This window comes from Eurosta solidaginis, chromosome 3 (assembly GCF_040869045.1).
Source record: "Eurosta solidaginis isolate ZX-2024a chromosome 3, ASM4086904v1, whole genome shotgun sequence".
Lineage (NCBI taxonomy): Eukaryota > Metazoa > Arthropoda > Insecta > Diptera > Tephritidae > Eurosta > Eurosta solidaginis.
In genome coordinates this window covers 10,816,137-10,838,724 of record NC_090321.1, presented here as the reverse complement: position 1 = coordinate 10,838,724, position 22,588 = coordinate 10,816,137, and the positions used below count along the sequence as shown (strand labels likewise).

Sequence of the window (22,588 nt, the reverse complement as noted above, 5' to 3'; positions counted from 1 at the left end):
ATAAAATAAAATAAAGTGAAATAAAGCAAAATAAAAGAGAACAAAGCAAAATAAAATAAAATAAAATAAAATAAAGTAAAATAAAAGAAAATAAAATAAAACGAAATAAAATAAAATAAAATAAAATAAAATAAAATAAAATAAAACAAAATAAGGTGAAACAAACTAAAATAAAACAAAAAAAAAAATAAAATAAAATAAAAAAATTAAAAAAATAATATAAAATAAAATAAAATAAAATAAAACGAAATAAACTAAAATAAAATAAAATAAAATAAAACAAAAAAAAATAATACAAAATAAAATAAAATAAAATAAAATAAAATAAAATAAAATAAAATAAAATAAAATAAAACAAAATAAAATAAAATGAAATAAAGCAAAATAAAATACAATAAAATAGAAGAAAGCAAAATAAAATAAAATAAAACAAAATAAAATAAAGTAAAATGAAATGAAATAAAATAAATTAATATAAAACGAAATAAAATAAAATAAAGTAAAATAAAATAAAATAAATTAATATAAAACGAAATAAAATAAAATAAAATAAAACAAAATAAAGTGAAACAAACTAAAATGAAGATAAATAAAATAAAAAAAACAAGAAAATAAATTAAAAATAAAATAAAATAAAAAAATACAATAAAATAAAATGAAGTACTATTGAACAAAACAAAATAAAATAATGTAGGGTTGTTGTTTTAATTTATCATGTTACGAGTTAATTGTTGTTATTTACTTTATATAGTTTCTACATGAAGTTTTGTTATGGATTCTTGTTGTTAAATTTTCAATCTTCAATATTTTCATTAAATAAAATACACTGATAATTGTACAACGTTATTAATAATTCTTTATTAATTTTTATTGCAATAATTCCCAAATTGGCGACCCTGCAAACATACGGCCAATACATCAACCCTACAATAAAATAAAATAAAATAAAATAAAACAAAATAAAATAAAATAAAACAAAACGAAATAAAATAAAATAAAAAAATTAAAAAAATAACATAAAATAAAATAAAATAAAACGAAATAAACTAAAATAAAATAAAATAAAATAAAATAAAATAAAATAAAACAAAATAAAATAAAATAAAATGAAATAAAATAAAATAAAATGAAATAAAATAAAATAAAATAAAATAAACTAAAATAAAATAAAATAAAATGAAATAAAACAAAATAAAATAAAATGAAATGAAGCAAAATAAAATAAAATAAAATAGAACAAAGCAAAGTAAAATAAAATAAAATAAAGTAAAATAAAAGAAAATAAAATAAAATAAAATAAATTAAAATAAAATAAAACCAAATAAAATAAAATAAAATAAAAATAATATAAAATAAAATAAAATAAAATAAAACAAAATAAAATAAAATATAATAAAGTAAAATAAAATAAAACAAAATAAAATTAAATAAGTTAAAAAAAATAAAATAAAAGAAAACAAAATAACAACGCGCGAAAATAAAACAAAATAAAATAAAATAAAAATAAAACAAAATAAAATAAAATAAAATAACATAAAATAAAATACAATAAAATAAAATAAAATAAAGTGAGAAAAAAATAAAATAAAATAAATTAAATAAAGTTAAATTAAATACAACAAAATTAAACAAACTAAAATGAAATAAGTTAAAATAAAATAAGGTGCAATAGAAAAAAAAAATAAAAAAACAAATAAAATAACAAAATCAATAAAGTAAAAAAATAATAATAATTATTATAAAAAGTATAGAATAATAAATGAAAAAAAATAAAAAAAATATTAAATAAGATAGTAAAATAAATTAAAACTAAATTAGATAAAAGACTATTCATAAAAAATAGGAATAGAGTAAAGTAAAATAGAATAAAATAAAGAAACCAAAAACCAAGTAAAATCCAATCCTTCTCGCCATTTCTGCGAGAATTGAGTATTGGACTTTGATTGGATTGTTTGGATTTTTTCGGATTTCATTATCCTTTTAATTCCCGCGTTACTCTCACACACGAACGTCCGTAACTTACGACAACACCTAGCAGTATTTAGCACCCGTTCGCGAAGTTGGTTAAGTAACCGCGACATCTGTTGTTGATTAGGCGCAGCACAAATCACAAATTACTAGCTGGTTGCTATGGCGACAGTTGTGATTAGGTTTGTGAATTCTATTATTGCTGTCACGGCGATTTGTTGTTGTTGTAGCAGAGCGATTTCTTACAAGCTTGTGATTTTCTGTGATTTTTCAGTCGCAGGGACAAAATCGCTATAAGTTGAACATTTGCCCACACTAGTGCGTAAACAGCTGACTATCTTATCAAAATTTTTTGTGGTGACAATTGTTTTTCCCCCATGTTTTTGCCAATATAAATTCGCAACAAGTGGACTATTTTCATTATTAAATACTTGATCTCATATGTAAAAATGTTGCGCGCGCTATGTTCCTCCTTTTCAAAGGTAAGAAATCTCGGAAACATTACAGTTTATTCGTTTAAATTGAAACTCAATTTGCAGAATACCAACTTAAGCGCTGCTGCGACGTCTTCGTTACAAAGCGGAAGTAATCGGAAGCAAAGTACAATAATTAACCAATGCGATGGTGTACGTGAAATTATACTAAATGATCCAAAATCACGCAATACATTATCCCGTGAGGTAATGGACTGCATACTGGAGGGCATTACAAAGGATGCGCATGATGAGAGCTTGCGTTGTATTGTGATTAGCTCCACTGGGCCAGTTTGGTCGGCGGGGCATAATTTGAAGGAAATTGTAAGTACAAATAATTACAGATTCAATAAAAACAAATGTAAATATGCATGTCATATTCTATACAGTCAGCCTCAAGTGATGGTGGTCGTGAAATCTTCAGCAAATTAGTAGAAATTATCATGAATATCTACAAATCACCAGTGCCAATTATAGCGAAAATAAATGGTATGGCTACTGCTGCAGGTTTACAATTAGCAGCCTCATGTGATATGGTTGTAGCGTCAGATAAAGCAAGCTTTGCGGCGTCGGGGTATGTAACATCGGGTTGAAGTGCATTTTGAGAGATAAAAATAAAATAGATAACCCATTTTTGAATTACTATCTTTAAATAATTAGTATAAACTTGGGCATATTTTGTACAACTCCTGGCATAGCGATATCACGTGTTATGCCACGCATGAAGTCCTCTTATCTGCTTTTCACTGGTTTTCCTATTAATGCGCAGGATGCTCTAGCAGCAGGTACCAATCAGATGCGTTTATATTTGTACATAGTTATTTAGTATACCGTACATTATGTAGGTTTAGCTAGTGTTGTTGTGCCGGAGGCGCAGTTGGATGCGGAAACAGAGAGGATTACAAAATCCATAAAGGAGAAACCCCGTGCAATTCTTGCGATGGGCAAGGTATTCTACTACAAACAGTTGGGTTTGAGTGTAAAAGACGCTTACGATCAGGGCACTGATGTATGTACATATTTATAGTAAGATATATTTTATAACTTGTTTCTTGAAATTGTGTATTTTTTCCATAGGTAATGGTGAAGAACATATGCATGGAAGATGCTCAAGAAGGTCTGAAGAGCTTTACTGAAAAGCGTAAACCAAATTGGTCAAAATCAAAGTTGTAAAGCGATATTGTCGTGTTATAAATTAAATCCAACTTAATCGGTGCCTTTTTGAAAGTCTCAAGAAGTAAACAGTTCATGAATTAGCTTAAATGTTTGATGTATTTATATTTTGTATATGATTATTTTCTCCTAGAATTTAAATATTTGTGTGATGCTGTTGTGGTATGTATTTATAAAATAATGCTATGTATATTTTTTATATCGAATGCTGGATTGGCGTAAAAAATTTTATTTTTATAAAATTTTGGTGTTGGTTGTATGGCCTATTAAAATCAAATGCAGGAAAAACTATTTGTGTTTTAAGCTTTGGGAATAAGCAAGTACTGAATGAGATGAATTGGTTCAGGCCCTTTAACTGAAATTATTCAAACGCAAACACATTGACGATAGCTAAACCTCAGTGCCAAAAAATACTAATCCAAGTTTTATTAAAACAAATATGGACTTTTACGATGCGAGCTGAAATAAACTGCAACACGTTCCTTTATCCCTGCTTATGGATTTAAGGAGCACTAAAATTGGCTGTGAAGATTGCCAATTTGGTTGTCAAGCAACAGCACTATACGGGTACGCTTGTAATGTGTCCCCACATGACAACAATCATCGTTTTAATTGCAATGTGAAACCAGCGCCTCTGACAACAGTATCTCTTTGCTCCAAGTCTGTTGAAACTGCATGTTGTTTGCGGACTTCCGTTAGAGAATTTTGATGGTGTGTGGTCGCACTTAATGGCCGGGGCTAAGCACTCTACAACAATAATGGGTACGATCATTGAACTCGCCACCACTTTAGGCATTCTAACATTTTTCCCCTTTCATTTTATATTATTACACTGTAAGAAATTGAATGCACTCAACTGTTTTGTTTCCTTTTAGTTTTTCTCTTTATTGTTGCTCTTGTCTTCTGTAGCAATATAATTAAAGAAAATTTTTTACATGTTAAAAATTTGTGTTCAAAAATTAAAACAATTTTTGGTTTATTAAAATTTAACATGTTTTTTGTTTTTAGTTTTATTATTTTGTTTTTATTTGATGTGTGTAATTGTTTTGTTAATTGTTTATAGGTATTTTTTGATATATGTTATGTTTTTGGTGTTAAGTGCAAGTTTTTTTTAGTTTTGTTATTTTCAATATTTTTTTAAAAGAAATTTTTAAAATTTAACTCGTGGTGGGCATAGTCTTTTCGTTTGTTAGTTTTATCTTGTTTTTTTTTTATTGTTTTATGTTTATTTTGGCTTATACAATTAAAATTTCAAGTAGTTTCGCGCGATGTTCAGGGAATTTTTAACTTCGAAAAATGTTAAATTTTTAGATGCGGTTGTTCTGATGAATGTTTAATGTGTTTTCTAAATTTGTTATTCTCAAGGAGTGTTGCGGAGTATATACAAGTTAATTTAAACTAAATAAAATTTAGAAAAACATTACAAAAATTATTCTTTAAAGCATTTTCGTGTATTAATTGGCCGAGAAGAAATTTTACATGTGTGCTATACTATTTGCATTGGCTGTTTGTTAGTCTAAAATTAAAGTACAATTTATAATGGTTAACAATATTTGTTACTTGTAGATATATATTCAATTAACATCAAAAAGTACTACACTATTCACAAATAGCAAACAAATATACATTTTTTATAGACATTTTCTAAAAAAAATGTAGTTTGTCCTTTGACACTTGAAGAGATAAATGTCAATACGTACCTACTAATAATTTATAGAGGAGCTTGTCGCTTATAATAAACTTTTAAACTTTTCTCTTATATAGAACATTAAACTACTAAATATATATAAGCACTTGAAGCATAATTTAAATTTTTTATGAATTTTTCTCACAACTGTGAGACACTTGACACCCGTTCGCTGGAAGTGCTTAGAAAAATGAATGCAAAGAGAATAGTTATAAGTAATATAATTTTATTTGCTAGGCTAATATAAAGTTTGTTTTGAGTTTTTTGTTTTTAAATATGAAGAAATATATTTTAAAAATAGAACATGTGCAGTACCTTTTCCCGAGTTATAACTGTGAACGTGCATGCAAAATTCTGCTTTTAACAAGAATTTAAACGCTTGCTTTGAAAAAAATTCAAAACTCATAAAAAAAACAACATAAAAAGTAAATTAAAACAAAGATTTGCAACGGTCAAACAAAAAAAAGATATTCGCTAGGCTAGATAAAAACTTAAAAAGGAAAAATATATTCGAAACTAAAATGTACTAAATATCAAATAGCAAATATTTAAAATCTAAGTTTTTGGACTATTTACAAATTTATGCAGAAGAATCGTTTACTTTTTCAAAAATCTACAGGTTTTTAAGGGATTAAAAGAAAAGAAATTAAGAACTGGAGAATGTAGAAGAACTTTTATTCAAAGCTTCCAAAAGAGCAGCTTAAATTTTACTGAAAATAAGTTTTTTTTTTTGCGTTAAAAATTTTGAAAAAATTCTACTGAAAAACTGAAATTTTAAAAGAAAAAGTCGGAAGTTCAATTAAATTGTTAGTAAGAAAGATCTACATAATAAATATATACAAAAAACAAATTTTTCTGAGATACTGACAGATTGATGGGAAGAAATATTGATACAAAATTTTATTAATTTAACTTAAGAATTTTCATCAAAAATTGCTAAAGCCAACAATTTGTTTGAAGACTTTGAAAATTATTTGATACACTTAATTTGTATATTTGAAAATATAAATAAATTTGTTGAAGCTGTAAAACAAGGTCAGATAAAGTAAAATAAAAAATAAAAATAATAAAAAATAAAAATAAAAAGTTAATAACTTCTATATATAATTTATGATACAAATAAAAGAAAGAAATTACTTAAAAAATCTATTTTCAAACTTTAAAAATAAATACTAGTTATTTATAAATATACCCTTCCTCCCGTCTATATTAATTAGCTTTCAATTGTTATTTTAAATATATATATTCATATTATTAATCCGTAATTGTTAGATTTCATAATCCCATTTAATAATTAAGTAGTTAATTACCATATAAAGTATACACAAAAAAGGAACAAAGTTTTATGTTGATCAATATTTCTTTTTTCTTCAAAGATGTTTTTATTAATTAATGTTATTGTTGTTGCCTATCGTGATTATCCGTACAAATGTATATATTTGTATGTGTGTGTGTGTGTGTGTATGTGGAAAAATCTAAGCTTTTATACATATATTATTTAAGTATATGTATGTGATGTTAAAAAGCTTGTTTTAAAAAGTTTTCGTTAGTCCTCTTCCTTTTCCTACTCTCACTCGATTCGCTTTGGACGTCATTTATTGTATAACCAGATGTTTTCTGAATGGTTCTTAATCATATGTACTTTTATTTTATTATTCTGTAGCTTTTTTGTTGTTTTTACTGTGAATATGTTTTTATCTTTCTGACCGCTCTCTCTCTCAAACTTCAGTCACTGGTCTCTTTTCGATCCATGCCTTAATCGGTTCCAATGCATTGACTTCGTCTACGACGGCTCTTAGCGCTGGATATGCCTCCAAGAGATCACGTTTCACCATATAGTTCATGTAGTCAATAATACCGGCGAAATAGACATCGGCCCATGTAATCTGGAAACGTAAAAGTTACGAGATTTTTGTATTTTTTAGAGATCAAAATTTGTATTAAATTCTATTCTAATCTATTCTAATCCAACTTAAAAACTGATATTTGTGGGCTTACAGTTCCTTTTCGAGCACGTAAAGACTTCTCCTTTGCGCCCTAGTAAAATTATTGTGCCGCAAGCTATTTGCGTGGTCGAAAATAATTTGGTAAATTTCGGAACCAAGAGTTAAAATCACCGAAATTCCCCCTAGATTGAAGCACAGACCGTTTTCTCTCACTATAATAACAGAAGCCGGTTAATGGACATCAAACTCAAATTACGATATTCGACAAAGAGAGCATCATTTAGCTCTGTTAGAATTAGAACAAAACTGGCTAAGGAATCATTGTTAGCTGAATATCTACTAGCCTTGACGTGTTCATAGGAATCCCAACAAAATACTTTTGTCGTTGTTTCTGAGCCCTTAGTTCAGTTTCGGCATTCCATATAAAAAAATTTATTTACCTCCAAGGAAATTAAGTCCGAATTTCTCTTCGAATTTGCTTCGTGCTCCTTTTTAATTTTTCCTACAAGTTGATGGGACGGGACCTACATGCTTCATGCCGAAACCGAAGGGCAGCTGCAAGGCAGATGAAATTTCATTGAGAAGCTTTTCATTCAAACCAGTGCCACTGAAAAAATTTGTTTCTAAATTTTTTATATTGCTTTGTCGGGGACTGGAACCCAGAAATCATTGCTAATATAGTGCTTGGCCCTCATACCTAAGACCCGGAGTTGAAAACCGGATCTCGTGCTGACTATGACTGAATTTTTGCAATAAAGGCGACTTGAAATGTTGCGTTCCTCTAACATGTAGTAAAAAAAAATCTAGTACTAAAAGCTAGACCTAGCTTATCCGTAATAACTTTGCAGCTTTTTTTAATAATACCACTCCCCCACATTATTTCACCCACCTTTCCAAGTGCAAAATGTCCTTCATTATCCTTAACAGTTTGTTCCAACTTCTCCAAATAGAATGGAATGACTTCGGTGTTGAGTGTTACAAGTTTTTTCTCTTTGATTTCATCCTCTGGTTCGTAGGAGACGACTGCAATTTCTATAGATTAAAATAAAAATGAATCAAAACAACATGCAACATGCAAGCGCACACATTGTTCGCTACTTAGACGGAAATCGTTGATTGTATCAACAACAATATCAATTTGTAGATCCTCCCACGGTGTGGCACCGTTCAAACCCACTGTGCGAGCCAAAAAGCGGGCCATCGAAATGCTTTGATGAACACGTTTGCCATCCACTTCAAGTACTGGCATTTGACCCATGGGCATTGCTATGGATAGAGAAAAAGAAGTTGCGTATTATGAACTTAGAAATATACAAAGTGCGTGTGCAGACACGGTACCTTTTCCCTTGATAACTCATAGGGTGAAGCGGAGTGTCGATGGGATATCTTGGGAGACAAAGTTACCGTGCCTGAGTAACGTCAAATATACATAGTTGGAAATTAGTGGTGTACTTACTCGGCTTAAGTGCCGGCCACTCGTCACGCGTAACACGCACATCCTCGTACTCAATGCCGCCGTATGCAAACAAATAACGTAGCGGCTCAGCCAATGCTTTCACATTGAAGTAGAAGAGGGTGTAGGTGTGTTTAATGGGTTCAGCTGGTGCTTCTTCAGCACCCTCCGTTGGTGGCGCCTCCTCAGTTGGTGGTGGTGCTGCTGCTTCATCGGCCATTGTTTATGTTTCTTTATATATTTTTGTTGTCGATGATTGTGTAACTGCAATGAAATAATGATAAAAAAATACTTTAGTTCTAAAAAATCTAAAGTTTGCTATTGCTTTACTTGTTGGAGTGACAAGTTTTGCAGGAAATAAACAATGAGAAAAAATCGTGAGTACTCGACTTAATTTTTGGCTTTCGGCCACTGGCCAAAGTGATTTCCAGGTGCACCAGGTGCACTACCAATCGAAACGGAAAGCTTGACAGTTTATTGTAATGCCGCTCAAGCCATAAATCAAAATTAGCGAAAACTTCCTAAGCTAAGCGGCAAGGTGGTCATTGGTATCCACTCCTAGGAATCTTGTACCATATAGAAAGCCAAATCAATGACCATTAAATAGTCTGTCCAAGCCGTGAAGTACTTGGAGTTCTCGGCCCCTGATAGAAATGTAGAAGGACCCGCGGCCAGGAAAGATTTCATAAAAATGCCAAAGAGCGCTGAATTTAAAATATGAGGAGCTCCATTTTGGCCAGACTAATTTGGCAAATGTCGACAACAGAGACATCTCCGCCAACGGGGCTGATGACGACCTGGTCATGTGTCCCCACATGACACCAACCATCTCTTCCATTGTAATGTGGAACCAACGCCTCTAGCACCCCTCTCATTATGGTCCACCACTGTTGAAACAGCAAGTTGCCTTGGACTCTCGTTAGAGGATATTGATGACAATTTGTGACCGATCATACCTATTGGATGGGGAGAAGCACGGCTACAACAACAACAACAACGACCTGGTCATGATGACTACATATTAGTCAGACATAAATTAATCGTGTACCAAGCATTCTGATCTCTGTCTACATGTAAGCACTGCAAAGACGATGGGTGGCTTTTACGAACTCGTAGGTGATTTTTTTTGGAAGATTGTGCTTGTTCAAGCGGAAGGCTTCCACCCCATACTAAACTAACCTAACCTTGGAGCAACTCGAGACTAGCATTCAGCACTCACGGAGTAGGCCTTTGGCTCACTTTTAAAAAAAGTGGGAACCTCTGCTAAATGTCAGAAATTGGTTTCCAGAAGATACAAGATCATGAAAAGCTCTTTGAATTTAAAAGATAAACGCGACATATGTATGTATATTAAAAACATCCCAACTTTTTGCTTCCTTTTATGGTACACTATCTCTGTATGCCACGACTGCACAGCGAACTGTGTAAATATGGTCTCACGTATGCATTCAAGGGATTATGAAGCTTAACGCTTTGAGGGAGCTGCCAGCGTAGTTGAAAGCTTATCCAATCCAATTCTCAACCTCACATACCCGTGCTAAATTCAAGTTACTTAGAGGCGAGGCTTTGGTGACCCCATTTTCCTTATGAAAGGAGGATATTGGATGACTTAAAAGGTTCAACGTGGTCAACTTAAATCGTTCCCGGTATGGTCCGACTATTACCATAAATAAAAAAAAAAAAAAATAAATAAATTTAAGGCGCGATAACCTCCGAAGAGACCTAAGGTCGAGCTTCTCTTCCAATTTGGGTCGTGCTCCTCTTGATTTTCCCTACAAATTAGCCGGACGGGACCTACATGTTTTATGCCGACTCCGAACGGCATCTGCAATGCAGATGAGTTTTCACTGAGAGCTTTTCATGGCAGAAATACACCCGGAGCGCTTGCCAAACATTGCCGAGGGACGGCTCCGCTTAGAAAAATTTTCTTCTAATTGAAAAATCTTATTTCTAAAATTTTGATGTTGTTTTGCCCGGGGTTTGAACCCAGGGCATATGGTGTGGTAGGCGGAGCACGCTACCATCACACCACGGTGGTCGCCGGCTATTACCATAATGGTGTCATTTTCCGGAAAGAACAGGATCGGTATACCGCAAAGGACCATCAAATAAAATGGGAATTTGGTCTGAGTGGGAAGTTTATTAGACTTCGGACCGCAAAAGACTAAAAACGATTCAAGCCACATGCCTATTTGCTTTTGTATTGACGAGCCACTAAGTGGATTTTTATACCGAAGCCGTGTAGTTACAAGCGCATTTGAAGCTGTCTTAGCGCTAAAGTACGCTTTAAGTCTTTAGACACATTCCCTTTTAGGTAATATTCAATGAGACGAACATAGTATTGCATTTCCAAGTCAATTTTGTTGCGCCTACATGCGTCTACTGATTCAAATAACTAAATATGAGCATGTAAGACTATCTATGGAAAACAATAAATGCGACAATAATTTTATAATTTATTTATATAAATTTACATATGTACGTACTGTGAACCACTGTGATGCTGAGACGAAGTGAAGGAGAGAAATGGCGATATGCAAAGACATTGAGGCGTGGAAGACACCTAGATACCATTAATCAATGAGAATGGGTTAATGTAGCAATCTTGTCATTTCAGGGTCAAAGTCATGAAAAGTCATGGAGTGATTAAAATCGTTTAAGCTAGAGCTTCAGCCCAACGAAATATTTAGCTTCATTTACATACTAATAAATAGCTGCTAATTTGATATTTTGCAAAAGATCGCGTTTGAAGTAAACTGTAAATTCTCATTGTGCACCCATCCAATAAATTAGCATAGCATTGCAAAAATGGCAATGGAAGAGTTTGACTAACGGAATGAACTACCGCACTACTTAGCCCACAGATTTGGAATGTGATGAAGTAAGGAAGCTGAGGAAAGGCATTATTGTTTTACTCTAATGCTGATGTTGAAGAGGTCAACGGGAAGGGCAAATCCATGAAATTCATTGCAGGCAGTATGCTAGCTGTGAGTGGAGCTTCGAAATTCTAAAGAGAAATCCTGCATAAAGTTGGGGCGTTGCAGCTGTGATGCCAGCCTCGAGAGCAGCGAGAAACGTTCTGCTAGCATCGGCGCTTCAACAAAACATCCACTACCTCTTTCCGCTGGAGTTGCAGCTTGAATCCCAGGAGTTTCTATGTTCCCACCGAGGCTTCAACATGCAAGCACGTCTCTAAGTGAAAAAGAACATTTTGTTTAACTGAAAACACGTTTTTAAAAATTTGTATGCAAATTTACTCGTGTCTTGAACGCAGGAACTCGGTGTGGTAGGTAGAGCACCAAAAATCTGCACTACTATGCATAAGTCGAGCCATCCGCACAACGCCAACGGAGGCTATGAATGTAATACTGAACGTACTACTCAAAGATATAGTAGGCAGAAAATATGCAGCATGTGCAGCTATTAGGTTGAGGAAACTGACCACATGGTCTCACTGCAACCATACTGAAATTCTCGACAGATTCGGCATACCAGAATGGACAGATTTCTGCAAACCACATACCAACTTTAACAAGGAATACGAGATATTAATCCCTGAGAGGGAACAGTGGGTGAATGACCCTGATTTGCCCACTAACAGCATTCAGATCTACACAGTTGGATCTAAACTGGATAACAGGGTCGGAGAGGAACGATTGGACATACAAAGATCGTTTCGCCTTCCGGATCACTGTAGCGTATTTCAGGCCGAGCTTGCGGCCATACAAGACGCTGTGGACTGCCTTAGGCAGAAGGCAGTCCCTCAGAAGCTCATTTATATTTTCTCAGGCAGTAAAGCAGCACTGAAAGCCCTTGATTCTGTCACAACTAATTCTGAAACTGTAGTAGGCTGTCGCAGATCACTTAACGTGATGGCTGAACAGTTTACTCTGCATCTGGTATGGGTTCCGGGAGATAAGGGCATACCAGGTAATGGGATGGCGGATGAGCGTGCAAGGAAGGGTACCTCCCTTCCACTTTCTCCATCCTGGAAGAGGTTGGGCATGCCGCTCTCCACCTGCAAGCTCAAGATAGCTGCTCCTCGAAGCTGCAGGGTCTGATGTACATATGTACTGGCTTCGATTGCTCAAATGTATTGTGCCCACGGAAGCTCCCTACTTTTAAGAGATCATATGTTTTTTCAGCTGAATGGAATATGCTCCTTCAGCTATTCGGGACTGGGTGAATTGGGGCAAACAAGGATCGAGGGGAAGAAACACCCTTCGGACACCCACCTACAGTATTTGGTCTTCCCTGCTTAGACATTTTTGAAGCAGTTCAGTTCTTAAAGAGCAATTAATGTGACGGAATTTTAATTGGAAATAAATCTCAATATCTAGTCGTCAGCGCTTCTTACGCTATGAGGAAAAAGAAACATGACTGACTGTTGTGGGCGTTTAATAAATGTAATTAGTTATGATTGAGGAAATACGCCCAATGCAACTTGGGATGCGAGCGCTCAAAGCGAAGCGAGCAAATCCTAGAATCAGTTGTGGTAACCAACCGCGAAGCTCAAGCGACGCCCACATATTAAGAGGCGGCGCAGTAAAAAAAAACGACATTTAAGCGCCGCTGCAGTGTCTCTGAACGATATCAAGTACAGTTTGTTTGAAAAGCTGTCGGAATCGATTTTTTTCTCTGGCTGCGCTTTTTTGTTTGTTTCGAAGAAAGAAAAGCCGCTACTGACGCCTGCTCTACTGGAGCGGTAAAAAAAAAAAAAGAAAAACAAGCGACTGCTGTCAAAAGCGGTTAAATGCACTCAAATTAATCATATAACAATGCCGGTGTAACATTGAGATTTACCTTGCGCCGGTTGCGGTTGAATTTAGGGCGTTGGCGCTTTCATCTGCTTCATTGCACAGCGGCGCCGTTTGTTGCGCATCAATTTCCTTCTAGACATGTAATTCGATGCAATGCGGTGAATGGTGAAGCCAAAAGGAAAAATAAAAAAAAGATGACCCCGCAATGAATTTTGCAAGCCTAACAAATCTACAAACGAGACGGTGCGCAGATCGGCTAGTTGAGCGCACAAACTGAGCAGAACAAGGTGAAGCTAATAGATGGATTTTTTGTTTTTTGGTAGACATAATTTGAGGTGCGTTTGATAAAAGAGCCTTTTACACGCAGCCTTTTCAGCCAAACACGTTCGAAGCAAATGGCAAAGTTTGATTATACAGAAAAGTGGAAACGGCAGACAAAAAGCCGGCAATGTGATGATTCAACGCAGCAGTTGCCGGCAAATTGAACGTAGCATATAAAAAAGCCGGTAAAAAATACCGGTTTAACGATGTTAAAATACATTCAAGAGCTTTGGTGGTCAGCAAAGAAAAATTTTCTTATGGATAAGTGGATTGAGAACAGGCGCAAGCAAAGTTGGTGAACTTGAAGACAAAGGGAAGTACAAAATAAAAAGAAAAATTACTATACGGAGGCTTTATTTAGCCTGCCAGGTAAAAAACTTGCAGGTTGAATGCGGATTAATTTACTTGAAATGGAAGCAAGGAGTAGGGTGACCAGATTACCGAAGTGAAAAATACAGACATCTATATATACGAAGTCCTGCACAATTTCAAGTCATTCTGATTCGTTGAACCGCCTTTTGAATCATTATTATTTATTGGTAGCGATAGAGGGTGCACGGGGCTTCAAAATTTTAAATTGAAGATTGATTTTTTTAATGCATGTAGCTGTTGTTTTTGTAGGGCATCATTCTGTATTGTGAACAATAGGTTAGAGTCTAAGCCTTAGACTCACGAATCGTCTTGTAGCGATTTCGTCCACCATCGTTATCATCTCTATCATTAACGTATACCCCAGCGGGTGGGGGGGTCAGAATATACCCGCGGTGGGTATGCCTGTCGTAAGAGGCGACTAAATTACCAGATTCAAGGGGCTGTGTAGCGCAACCCTTCAGGTTGCCAGCGCAATATGTAGCTTCTCCAAACCCAATTTTCAACCTCACCTATCCGCGGCGAATCCTGTTTCACTAACAGACGGGGCTCTGGCGACCCCAAGCTCCTCATGGAAATCGAAATTTCGATTGAAATATTTCCTATTTGCATTTAAACTTTGAAATATTTACTTTCTATCTGCATAAATGCTAAAAAAAAGACTAGGATAAGATAGCATAGGTTAGGTGGTAGCTGCCCTGATAAGGATAGCTCACTTGGACAACACGAAGGTCCGTTGTGATACCACATACACCAAAAATAACGGTGACTTAGATCTAGCTACTTAGAGAATCGTTGGGTAGCAGCGATAAAGCTCCGAATGATACCGATCTCAACTTTGGATAAATCCTCGGGAGATCCAAGTGAGACGCGACCGAAGTACCTTCACCTAGTTCTGGCAAAAGCAGGGCAATCAAGCATAAAGTGATTTGGTGATTCCACCTCATCATCCTCCATACAGCTGCAGCAGGATGGAGTTTCAGTATATTGAGACGTACCGCATGGATAACCATGGGACAGTGCTCTGTGAAAACCCCAATGACCATTGATAGGCGAGCCTTATGGGGGTTCACCCAATTATTTCAGCAGACCTGCTGCCATTCACTTTCGCCCAACGTTTGCTGAGCTGACTCGAGGCCCAGCTATGGAGGAGCAATCCACAGGTGGCCAGCGGGATCCCGAAATCCTTACAGCCATCTTCATCCGGTTCAGTTGTACCGATGCGGGCTAAGAGATCCGCTTGACAGTTACCCGGGATATCACTATGGCCCGGGACCCAGATAATCGTAATTGTAAAATAATTCGATGCAATCGCAAGCGAGGTCAGGCACTCCCAGACCACCCTCGATCGCACTGTAGTTGAGCTTAAGGCCTTGATAACCGCTTGGCTATCAGAGTAGATGTTAAATTCCCTAACCGTAGTAGCACTGGAGAGGATTCCATCCACCACAAAAAAGACTAACTCATCACCAAAATAACCCCAGAATTGTTCAGAGCAAAACGCCATTAAAAAAAAAAAATTTATAAAAAATTTCATTATGATTTGGAAAAAGTTAGAATTAAAAAGTAAAATAAGAAAGTCTAAGTTCGGGTGAAACCGAACATTACATACCCAGCAGTGCACTTGAATAGCTGACTCATCCCTAACATCGTGGAGTAAAGTTAAAACTCACAACTATGATATCATACTGGGATAAACGGACTAAGTTTATTACTCCAGCCCAGAAAGATCCATCCACTCTTATCTAATATTAATATTCTCTTATCTTATGCTCTTATCTTTAGATATGGGTTAGACTTGCGTGAAACTTTGAATCTTTAAATGGGAAATAAGATTCTCCTGGTATGCTTTCGCTTAGCTTCCAATACGATTTTTTTTTTTTTTTTGATTTTGTTACTCTCAGGTGAATTCCTCAAATCCCACCTTCAAGTTCGTTTGGTCTTTAATTAAAAAGTTATCTATTGGCAGTGTTCCCAGTCAGTCACTAAAGTAATTTAGTTTTATTGTTGCTATTTATAAAGAGTAAAAGTTGGAATTTCGAATACTCTGATGGCAAATGTTCTATTGTGATTCGAATTAGAATCGTATTAAGAAAATAAATTAATTATAATTAAATGCAAAGGAAGCAACAATTTATGTATGTCCGAAAACGATAAATGCAGCAGAAAAAATTTAATTAAATTAAATTTAAATCAATGAACAATAAAATACCAATTTAGCATTGCAAATTGTTACTAATTCAATTTGTGTGTTCGTCTTTCGTTGATAATTGAATTTGTTTTTATCTTTTGTGTATTTTTAACTTGCAATTTTGAATTAGACAAAAGCAACAAACACATACTCAGGTGGGTCGGTGAGTTTCTGTGATTTTTTTTTTTTTTTTGGTATATTTTTGTTATTTTCGAATTTAATTTCTCATCTGTTTAGTGATTCGGTTTATTGTTGTTGTCGGCATTATTTGAATGTTATGCAGCGCTAATGGGCGTACTAATTGATTGACAACATTCATAGCTATGGGAAAATAATCTGATTGATTGCTTGTTTGTGGTTGATACGGACTTCCCAAATAGGATAAATCTCTAATTCACTTAAGTCTAGTACCTTTAGAGTTCCTAGGATTCCCCTAAGTCTTTGCCGTATTTGCAATAATTTTTCTTTCTTTCATACCTCATCACACCGCATATTCTTTCGAGCTGTAATACCCTCAGAGATGCCATGGTGAGAGCGAGAACAATACTTTCGCTGTTCTTTTCTTCGGCCGAGTTTTGTTCTCAGAGATCAATCGTGAGATAAATTATAAACTATGTTTTAGTTGACCAGTTTCTTGACGGCGAAATTTCAGGTCATTATTACTTTATTAGGTTAAAACCGTCTAGAAAATCATGCTAGTCGCCTATTTGCTGGTCTACCTGGCGAACTCATTCGTTTTCCACGTGTTCCTGTAATAGGGTAAGGTATTGCCAACTTTTGAGGTTTTCATAGGCGTATTCCAATATGAATATCTTCAGCACCGAAAGTTTTTCTTGCAATAAACGTTGCCTGGTCAGTACATCCTCTGTGGGCTCAGAAGGTGCACACATTTCGGACTTAGAAACCTTGTCTACAATCGATCACATCGTAATCGATTTAGTTTCATATTTTTCGATTAAGTTTGGTGACCATATTTTCAGCCGCGGAGTAGTCTATTAGGTGCCTACCATTAACAAAGCACGAACTAACGACCGCACGTGCATTCACAGAGCTTATAGAAACTTCGTTCGTTTGATGCGAATCGCTGCGAGAAACTCGTCTAAAGCTTTAATCCTCATTACATATTCACTGTAATAGAATTATTAAGATTTAAAAATCTTGATGCTTTGTCTCTTCTGTAGCATTTCTGTAGTCCCTTTCAGGCTCATATCCTTAGTATGTTTACCATAGTCGCCATTAGTCATTCCAAGCTGTTTGGTGGAAATTCCCAACACACAACCTATGATCCAGGCAGCGTTGTATACAAATATTAACACATTTTTATATACAAAAATCTTTTGAAGGCCGTGTAATCTTAGAACGCGTGGAAATTATCTTATCTTTATGTCAATAAAAGCTTTCAGTTGATATATGTATATTACTTTCTAGTGGCAACTGAAGCGATCTACGGACTCTTTTTATCAGAATCCTATATATACCGCGCATATAAAGGAAGCTAAGTCAAAGTAGTAGTAATGCATGCCAAAAGGTCTCTCATAGCTCATAGTTTACATAAAAAAGGCAACATGAGTGGACGGGAATCTCTCCTCCGCACGGATGCTTCGAAAACGAAGCATACAAGCATGAGCAAGCGAGCGATGCCACGAAGAAAAACATTATGTGATGAATGCTAGCTTCACCGCCCACCTAATCTCAACGGAGGAATGGGATGGTACTCCGAATTTAGCATGACTTGAGAGAACTTGTTTACCGATGGATTAAAATGGGGTGCAGGTTTAGAGAACTGGTTAAGAGCATTGAGTTAGGGGAATCTACTTGCTCTATGTGTATGGATAGAGAAGTATCTGTTCAGCTTTTTTTCCTAACCAACCCGATATTTCCCTAAAGTTCCACCCGTCGTTAATAGCTGTTGAATTAATTTCGCAAAATTGTTGATTTTGAATTAACTGTTTTAACAGCCAAATGAGTAACAAAAAACATAAATAAAAACTTTTGTCTAAAGATTTTGATGTCGCTTTTTCCAGCCCTTGATTCCATGGTTATCGGTGTGGTAGGCGTAGCACGCGACCATCAAACCGTGGGGCCGTCTAATCTGATGTTTCAACTAACAGTTATTAATGTCACCCTAGAAGTAACCAATGAAAACTTTTAAAATACTAGCGGACCCGAAGATGTTGCTCTGCCCTAGCTTAAGTATATCTGCATAGCCTTCAAGCAGTTTTTACCTCTTACTCTCCTTTCCCCTTTCTCCAAATTTCAATCACCCTTATCTTTTTATTCACTGTTCCCTGCGCCTTTCTCTTTATCTGCTCTCTTTCTCCCTCTCCTCCATTTCCCCCTCTTTTCCATCTATCCATGTCTCTCTATCTTCGTCTAACTCTATCTATTCTCTCTAGTTCTTCTACACCCCTTTTTCCCAGTTCCAGTCCAACACCAAGTCCAAGACCCAGTACCAGTCGCAGACGCAATCCTAGTCCTAGTCCGAGTCACAGTGGGTTCCTGTTCCATTTCCCGAAAAAAGGTGTCATAAATACTAATCTAAACATAGGGCTATCTATTACCTATGTACCCAATTTCAGGTAAATCGAATCAAGAACAGAATTTGTTCGAAAAGATCGGTCCCTGGCTTTCTTCCCAAAAAAAAAAAAAGTATCGTATATACTAATCTAGACGAAGAGCTACCTATATACTAAAATTCAGGCAAATCGAACCGTGAATAGAATTTGTGCGAATAGATCGGTCCTTGGTCCACTTGCCGGAAAGAAACATCACAGGAACGTTATCCTATATTTCAAGTTGGATCAAGGTGCACACGGTGTGCAAATTTTATTGAAATCGGTAACGTAGCTTAGGAGTCCATCGCGGACAAACAACATGACACAACAACGTGACACGAAATTTATATATATTAAGAATACAGTGGCTTTTGATAATACAGAGATTTCTATTTCAGCAGAAAAATTAGTTAGATTGATTGAGAATCTGTCAATTTTACAGAATATTGTTAACTTGAGACCAACAGTTTCTAATTTGTAGAAATGACCAAACAAATTTGTTCTCTTGACAAAAAAATTGGTTGAACAAAGCATAATACAATTTTAAAATTGAATCGAATTAAACGAAAAGGGCGTTTTTGTACAGGTTTTAAGTTTAAGTGTTAATTTAGTATTTATACCCCGTTTACATCGCTACAAATAAATTTTGAAAACCTCCAAACCTTGTGATAGTTTCTTGTAGTATGTTGTATAATCACATAAGCTGTATAATTTTTTTTTAAAGGTGTAGACATAAGTACGCTGTATATTTCTTTTTTAAGTATTTTTGTTCAAATAAAATTTACAAAAAAAAAAAAAAAAAAAAATTTTATTTTATTTTTTTATTGAGAGCTAGAAAATCCAAAAATTGTTTAATTAATAAGAAGAAAATCTAAAATGACAGCCTCAATTTATTTTCAAGTAACACAAAGGCACATAAGTATATTTATTTTTAATTTTGTGAATTTCAGAAAAAAATCGAACTCACACTTTTTGTCCCTGAAATTGTTTTTTGGTAGCACTCGTTTCACGTTCACGCACCCACTGCACCAGAATGCGTGCAACAACTACGAGGCAACCTTTTCAACGACCACCTAAACCGAATATTGATTTTTTTGGGTATTATTGAGGCACAACCTCATTAGCATTGAATTGAATCCGATTGTCGAAACTTTTTTGTTAACACATCGGTAAATTCCGAATTGACATCAATTGCAAGTATTTGCAATTTCGACAACCACGCACACACATACCCATACATGCGCACACCCCCACAATGAGTTCCTTTTCACTACATTTGATTGATTTTTTCGAAACAATTATTGCTTTCTTTTCTATACAACACTTTCTCAATTTCGAAAATTTAAAAATAAATTCGCAAATATTTCTTTACTTTAATGCAATATTACATCATTTAACACTTCTAAAATTTATTAGTTTTTTTTTTTATTAGAAAAATAAGGAAATATAAGTTATAACTTTGTTCATAAATCTTTCTGCTTCCAGCTTTCATAGCCATTTATCACTCCAGCAAGTTATCTTTTTCTTTTTTTTTAATAATTTATCATTCTTAGATTCTTACCTTAAATCCAAATTTTTGTTTACTTAATTTGCTATATTTTTTATATTTTAAACTAGAAAATTAATAAATAAAAATTAGTAACAAATATAATAAATCTCTTTGCCAAAAACAGAATTTAAAAGCTTTATGTATAGCCAACAAAAAAAGAAAATGGAAACACACTTTAACCGAATCCTGTGAAGCCTTTTTTCGCTAATGCACAGCTGAACCTACGAGTGTTTCTGAACAGACTACAAAAATTCGGTTGTGCGCTCAGCACTTAAATACTACGAACAGAGCGCATAGCAAAGACCGACAAACCAAATGGCGAGGGAGATAAAACTTGCTGAGCGCTTTGCTGCTAGTGAAGCGTAAAAAGCCGGCAAACTTATTTTGTAGCTAGTAGAATATTATCACTCAGTGGCTAATTAATTCAGCTGGGCTGAACTTGAGGAGGCGTTGATAGAGAGTGCTGTTTGGGTGCGGTTCGTTGATGGCAACGAAAAGAAAGTGCAGCTATCAGTGGTTGCTGAAGCGAGGGGCGCGATTTGTGGTGTGAGTTGAGAGTATGATGGGAGGTACGATGTTTCTGATCATAACAAAGACTATAAGCTGAAGAGAAGAGAAGCTCGGCCTAAAGTCTCTTCGGAGCCTATCGCGCCTTGCATTTATAATGTTTTTTTTTTTATAAACTGAACACCGAAATTGATTTGAGCGTTGGTGAGTTGGTGGAGCTAATATTTTCATTACCTACAGATATCACTGTCTTTTATGCAGTCAATGGTGAATTCTAAATGAAATTATGTTAGCAGCTCGCACGCATGACTCATCTGATGCGCTGAAGAAGCTATGAAAGCGCTCGTCACGCTGCCTTCATGACGGAACCATACAAGGTGGCAGCACGGTGACATACCTACAAAGATAAATAAAAGTTCCATGTACTTAGTTTTTGTAAATCGATGTACTAATGTCAAAATCGCCGGAAGTTGATGTATCAAATCATATTAAAAAAGTACAAATTAACTCTCACCGTGCTGCCACCTTGTATAGTTCCGCCATGTGCTGCCTTAAACCGATAGAAGCCCAAGCGGGTTGTAACGCATGGGAGCGAAATCGCTAGGTATATGGAAATGAAATATTAATTAAATATTGACCTTACTCGTAGAGCTCGGCCACCACCAATGGTACGTTACTTCAAGTCATAGAGAGGTTATCCTTACCCTCTGTTTAAAAGGATGAACTGACAACTATCTGAATGGTAGACAATTGTATGTTGAAAAAAAAGTTTAGAAAATCGAAGAAGAGGTGCCACAGGGTGCTAGCTTCTTCCATTTTTTTTTTTAATTTCTCCAATTTGAATCTCCTTTCCCTCCCAGAAGTAGTTAGTATTCTGTACTATGCAGATGACTCCTAATAAAGTCAACGATCCATAGCTGATCTATGACTGAAAATAAGCTGTTATCTATCCAGACTACCTAAGTAGCTTAGTTCGCCAGCCATTCAAAGAACTCAGTACTATGTATTTGCTTCCTCAGTTCTGTACATCACTAGTGCCCATGAGTAGTGTGTTTAATTACTGAAAGCGGTGAGCGGTGAGTTTTATTTAACTAGCTCTCATATTACAAGTTCCTTATAAAAAAGCCGGTTGTATTGATATTCTCGCGTAAATAAACATAAAGTAATAATGCGCTATTTGTTCATAGGCCTTTACAATTATAGTGCCACGTACAAACTCGCCGCTTAAAAAAACTGGACTGTTTACATCCAAACTTCTCATAAAGGAGGACGTATTTCAAGGTCCCCAATTCAACAGTCAAACGCCATTAGTACCTACTTTGTCCCTCCGTCCGTCCGACTTTATATTCGGCTGTGCACACGAAAACATGAGTGTCTACTTCAGTAAAATAATTTTGAATGCAAGTGGTACATACAACATACCTAAATAAGTGCTAGAATGACTTTTAACATACGGATTACTTGTTAGGGCGAAAATATATTGTTGAAGTTAACAGTAAAGCTTTTCAAAGCTTTTGCATGAAGTTTATACAGTAAACACAAGAACCGGCAGACACTGACACTGTACTATGTCCATGGCAGAAGCAGTAACACGCTAAAGATGCCGCTGTAATCCTTTTCCACAAAGCATTCAGTT

General features: G+C 34.9%; 2 protein-coding genes across 4 annotated transcripts; one reads left to right on the top strand and one right to left on the bottom strand.

Annotated features, from left to right (window-relative positions):
- Positions 1 to 2,284: 2,284 nt before the first annotated feature.
- LOC137243245 (enoyl-CoA hydratase domain-containing protein 3, mitochondrial) lies at positions 2,285 to 6,387 on the top strand. Its single transcript, XM_067770741.1, has 6 exons — positions 2,285 to 2,450; positions 2,508 to 2,765; positions 2,831 to 3,015; positions 3,102 to 3,226; positions 3,287 to 3,450; positions 3,519 to 6,387. Exons 1-6 carry the CDS (start codon positions 2,418 to 2,420, stop codon positions 3,612 to 3,614), a joined length of 861 nt encoding a protein of 286 aa, XP_067626842.1. The 5' UTR covers positions 2,285 to 2,417; the 3' UTR covers positions 3,615 to 6,387.
- Positions 4,474 to 20,725, bottom strand: GstS1 (Glutathione S transferase S1). 3 transcript variants are annotated; one of them, XM_067770743.1, is made up of 6 exons: positions 20,620 to 20,725; positions 20,458 to 20,509; positions 8,704 to 8,964; positions 8,334 to 8,513; positions 8,137 to 8,270; positions 4,474 to 7,187 (listed from the first exon to the last, which is right to left on the bottom strand). In XM_067770743.1, exons 3-6 carry the CDS (start codon positions 8,918 to 8,920, stop codon positions 7,020 to 7,022), a joined length of 699 nt encoding a protein of 232 aa, XP_067626844.1. In that variant the 5' UTR covers positions 8,921 to 8,964; positions 20,458 to 20,509; positions 20,620 to 20,725; the 3' UTR covers positions 4,474 to 7,019. The 3 variants fall into 3 exon arrangements, with proteins under 3 accessions (XP_067626844.1, XP_067626846.1, XP_067626845.1); XM_067770745.1 differs by having other exon boundaries at positions 8,137 to 8,279; positions 8,346 to 8,513; XM_067770744.1 differs by lacking the exons at positions 20,458 to 20,509; positions 20,620 to 20,725 and adding an exon at positions 19,864 to 20,017.
- Between the last annotated feature and the right edge of the window lie 1,863 nt (positions 20,726 to 22,588).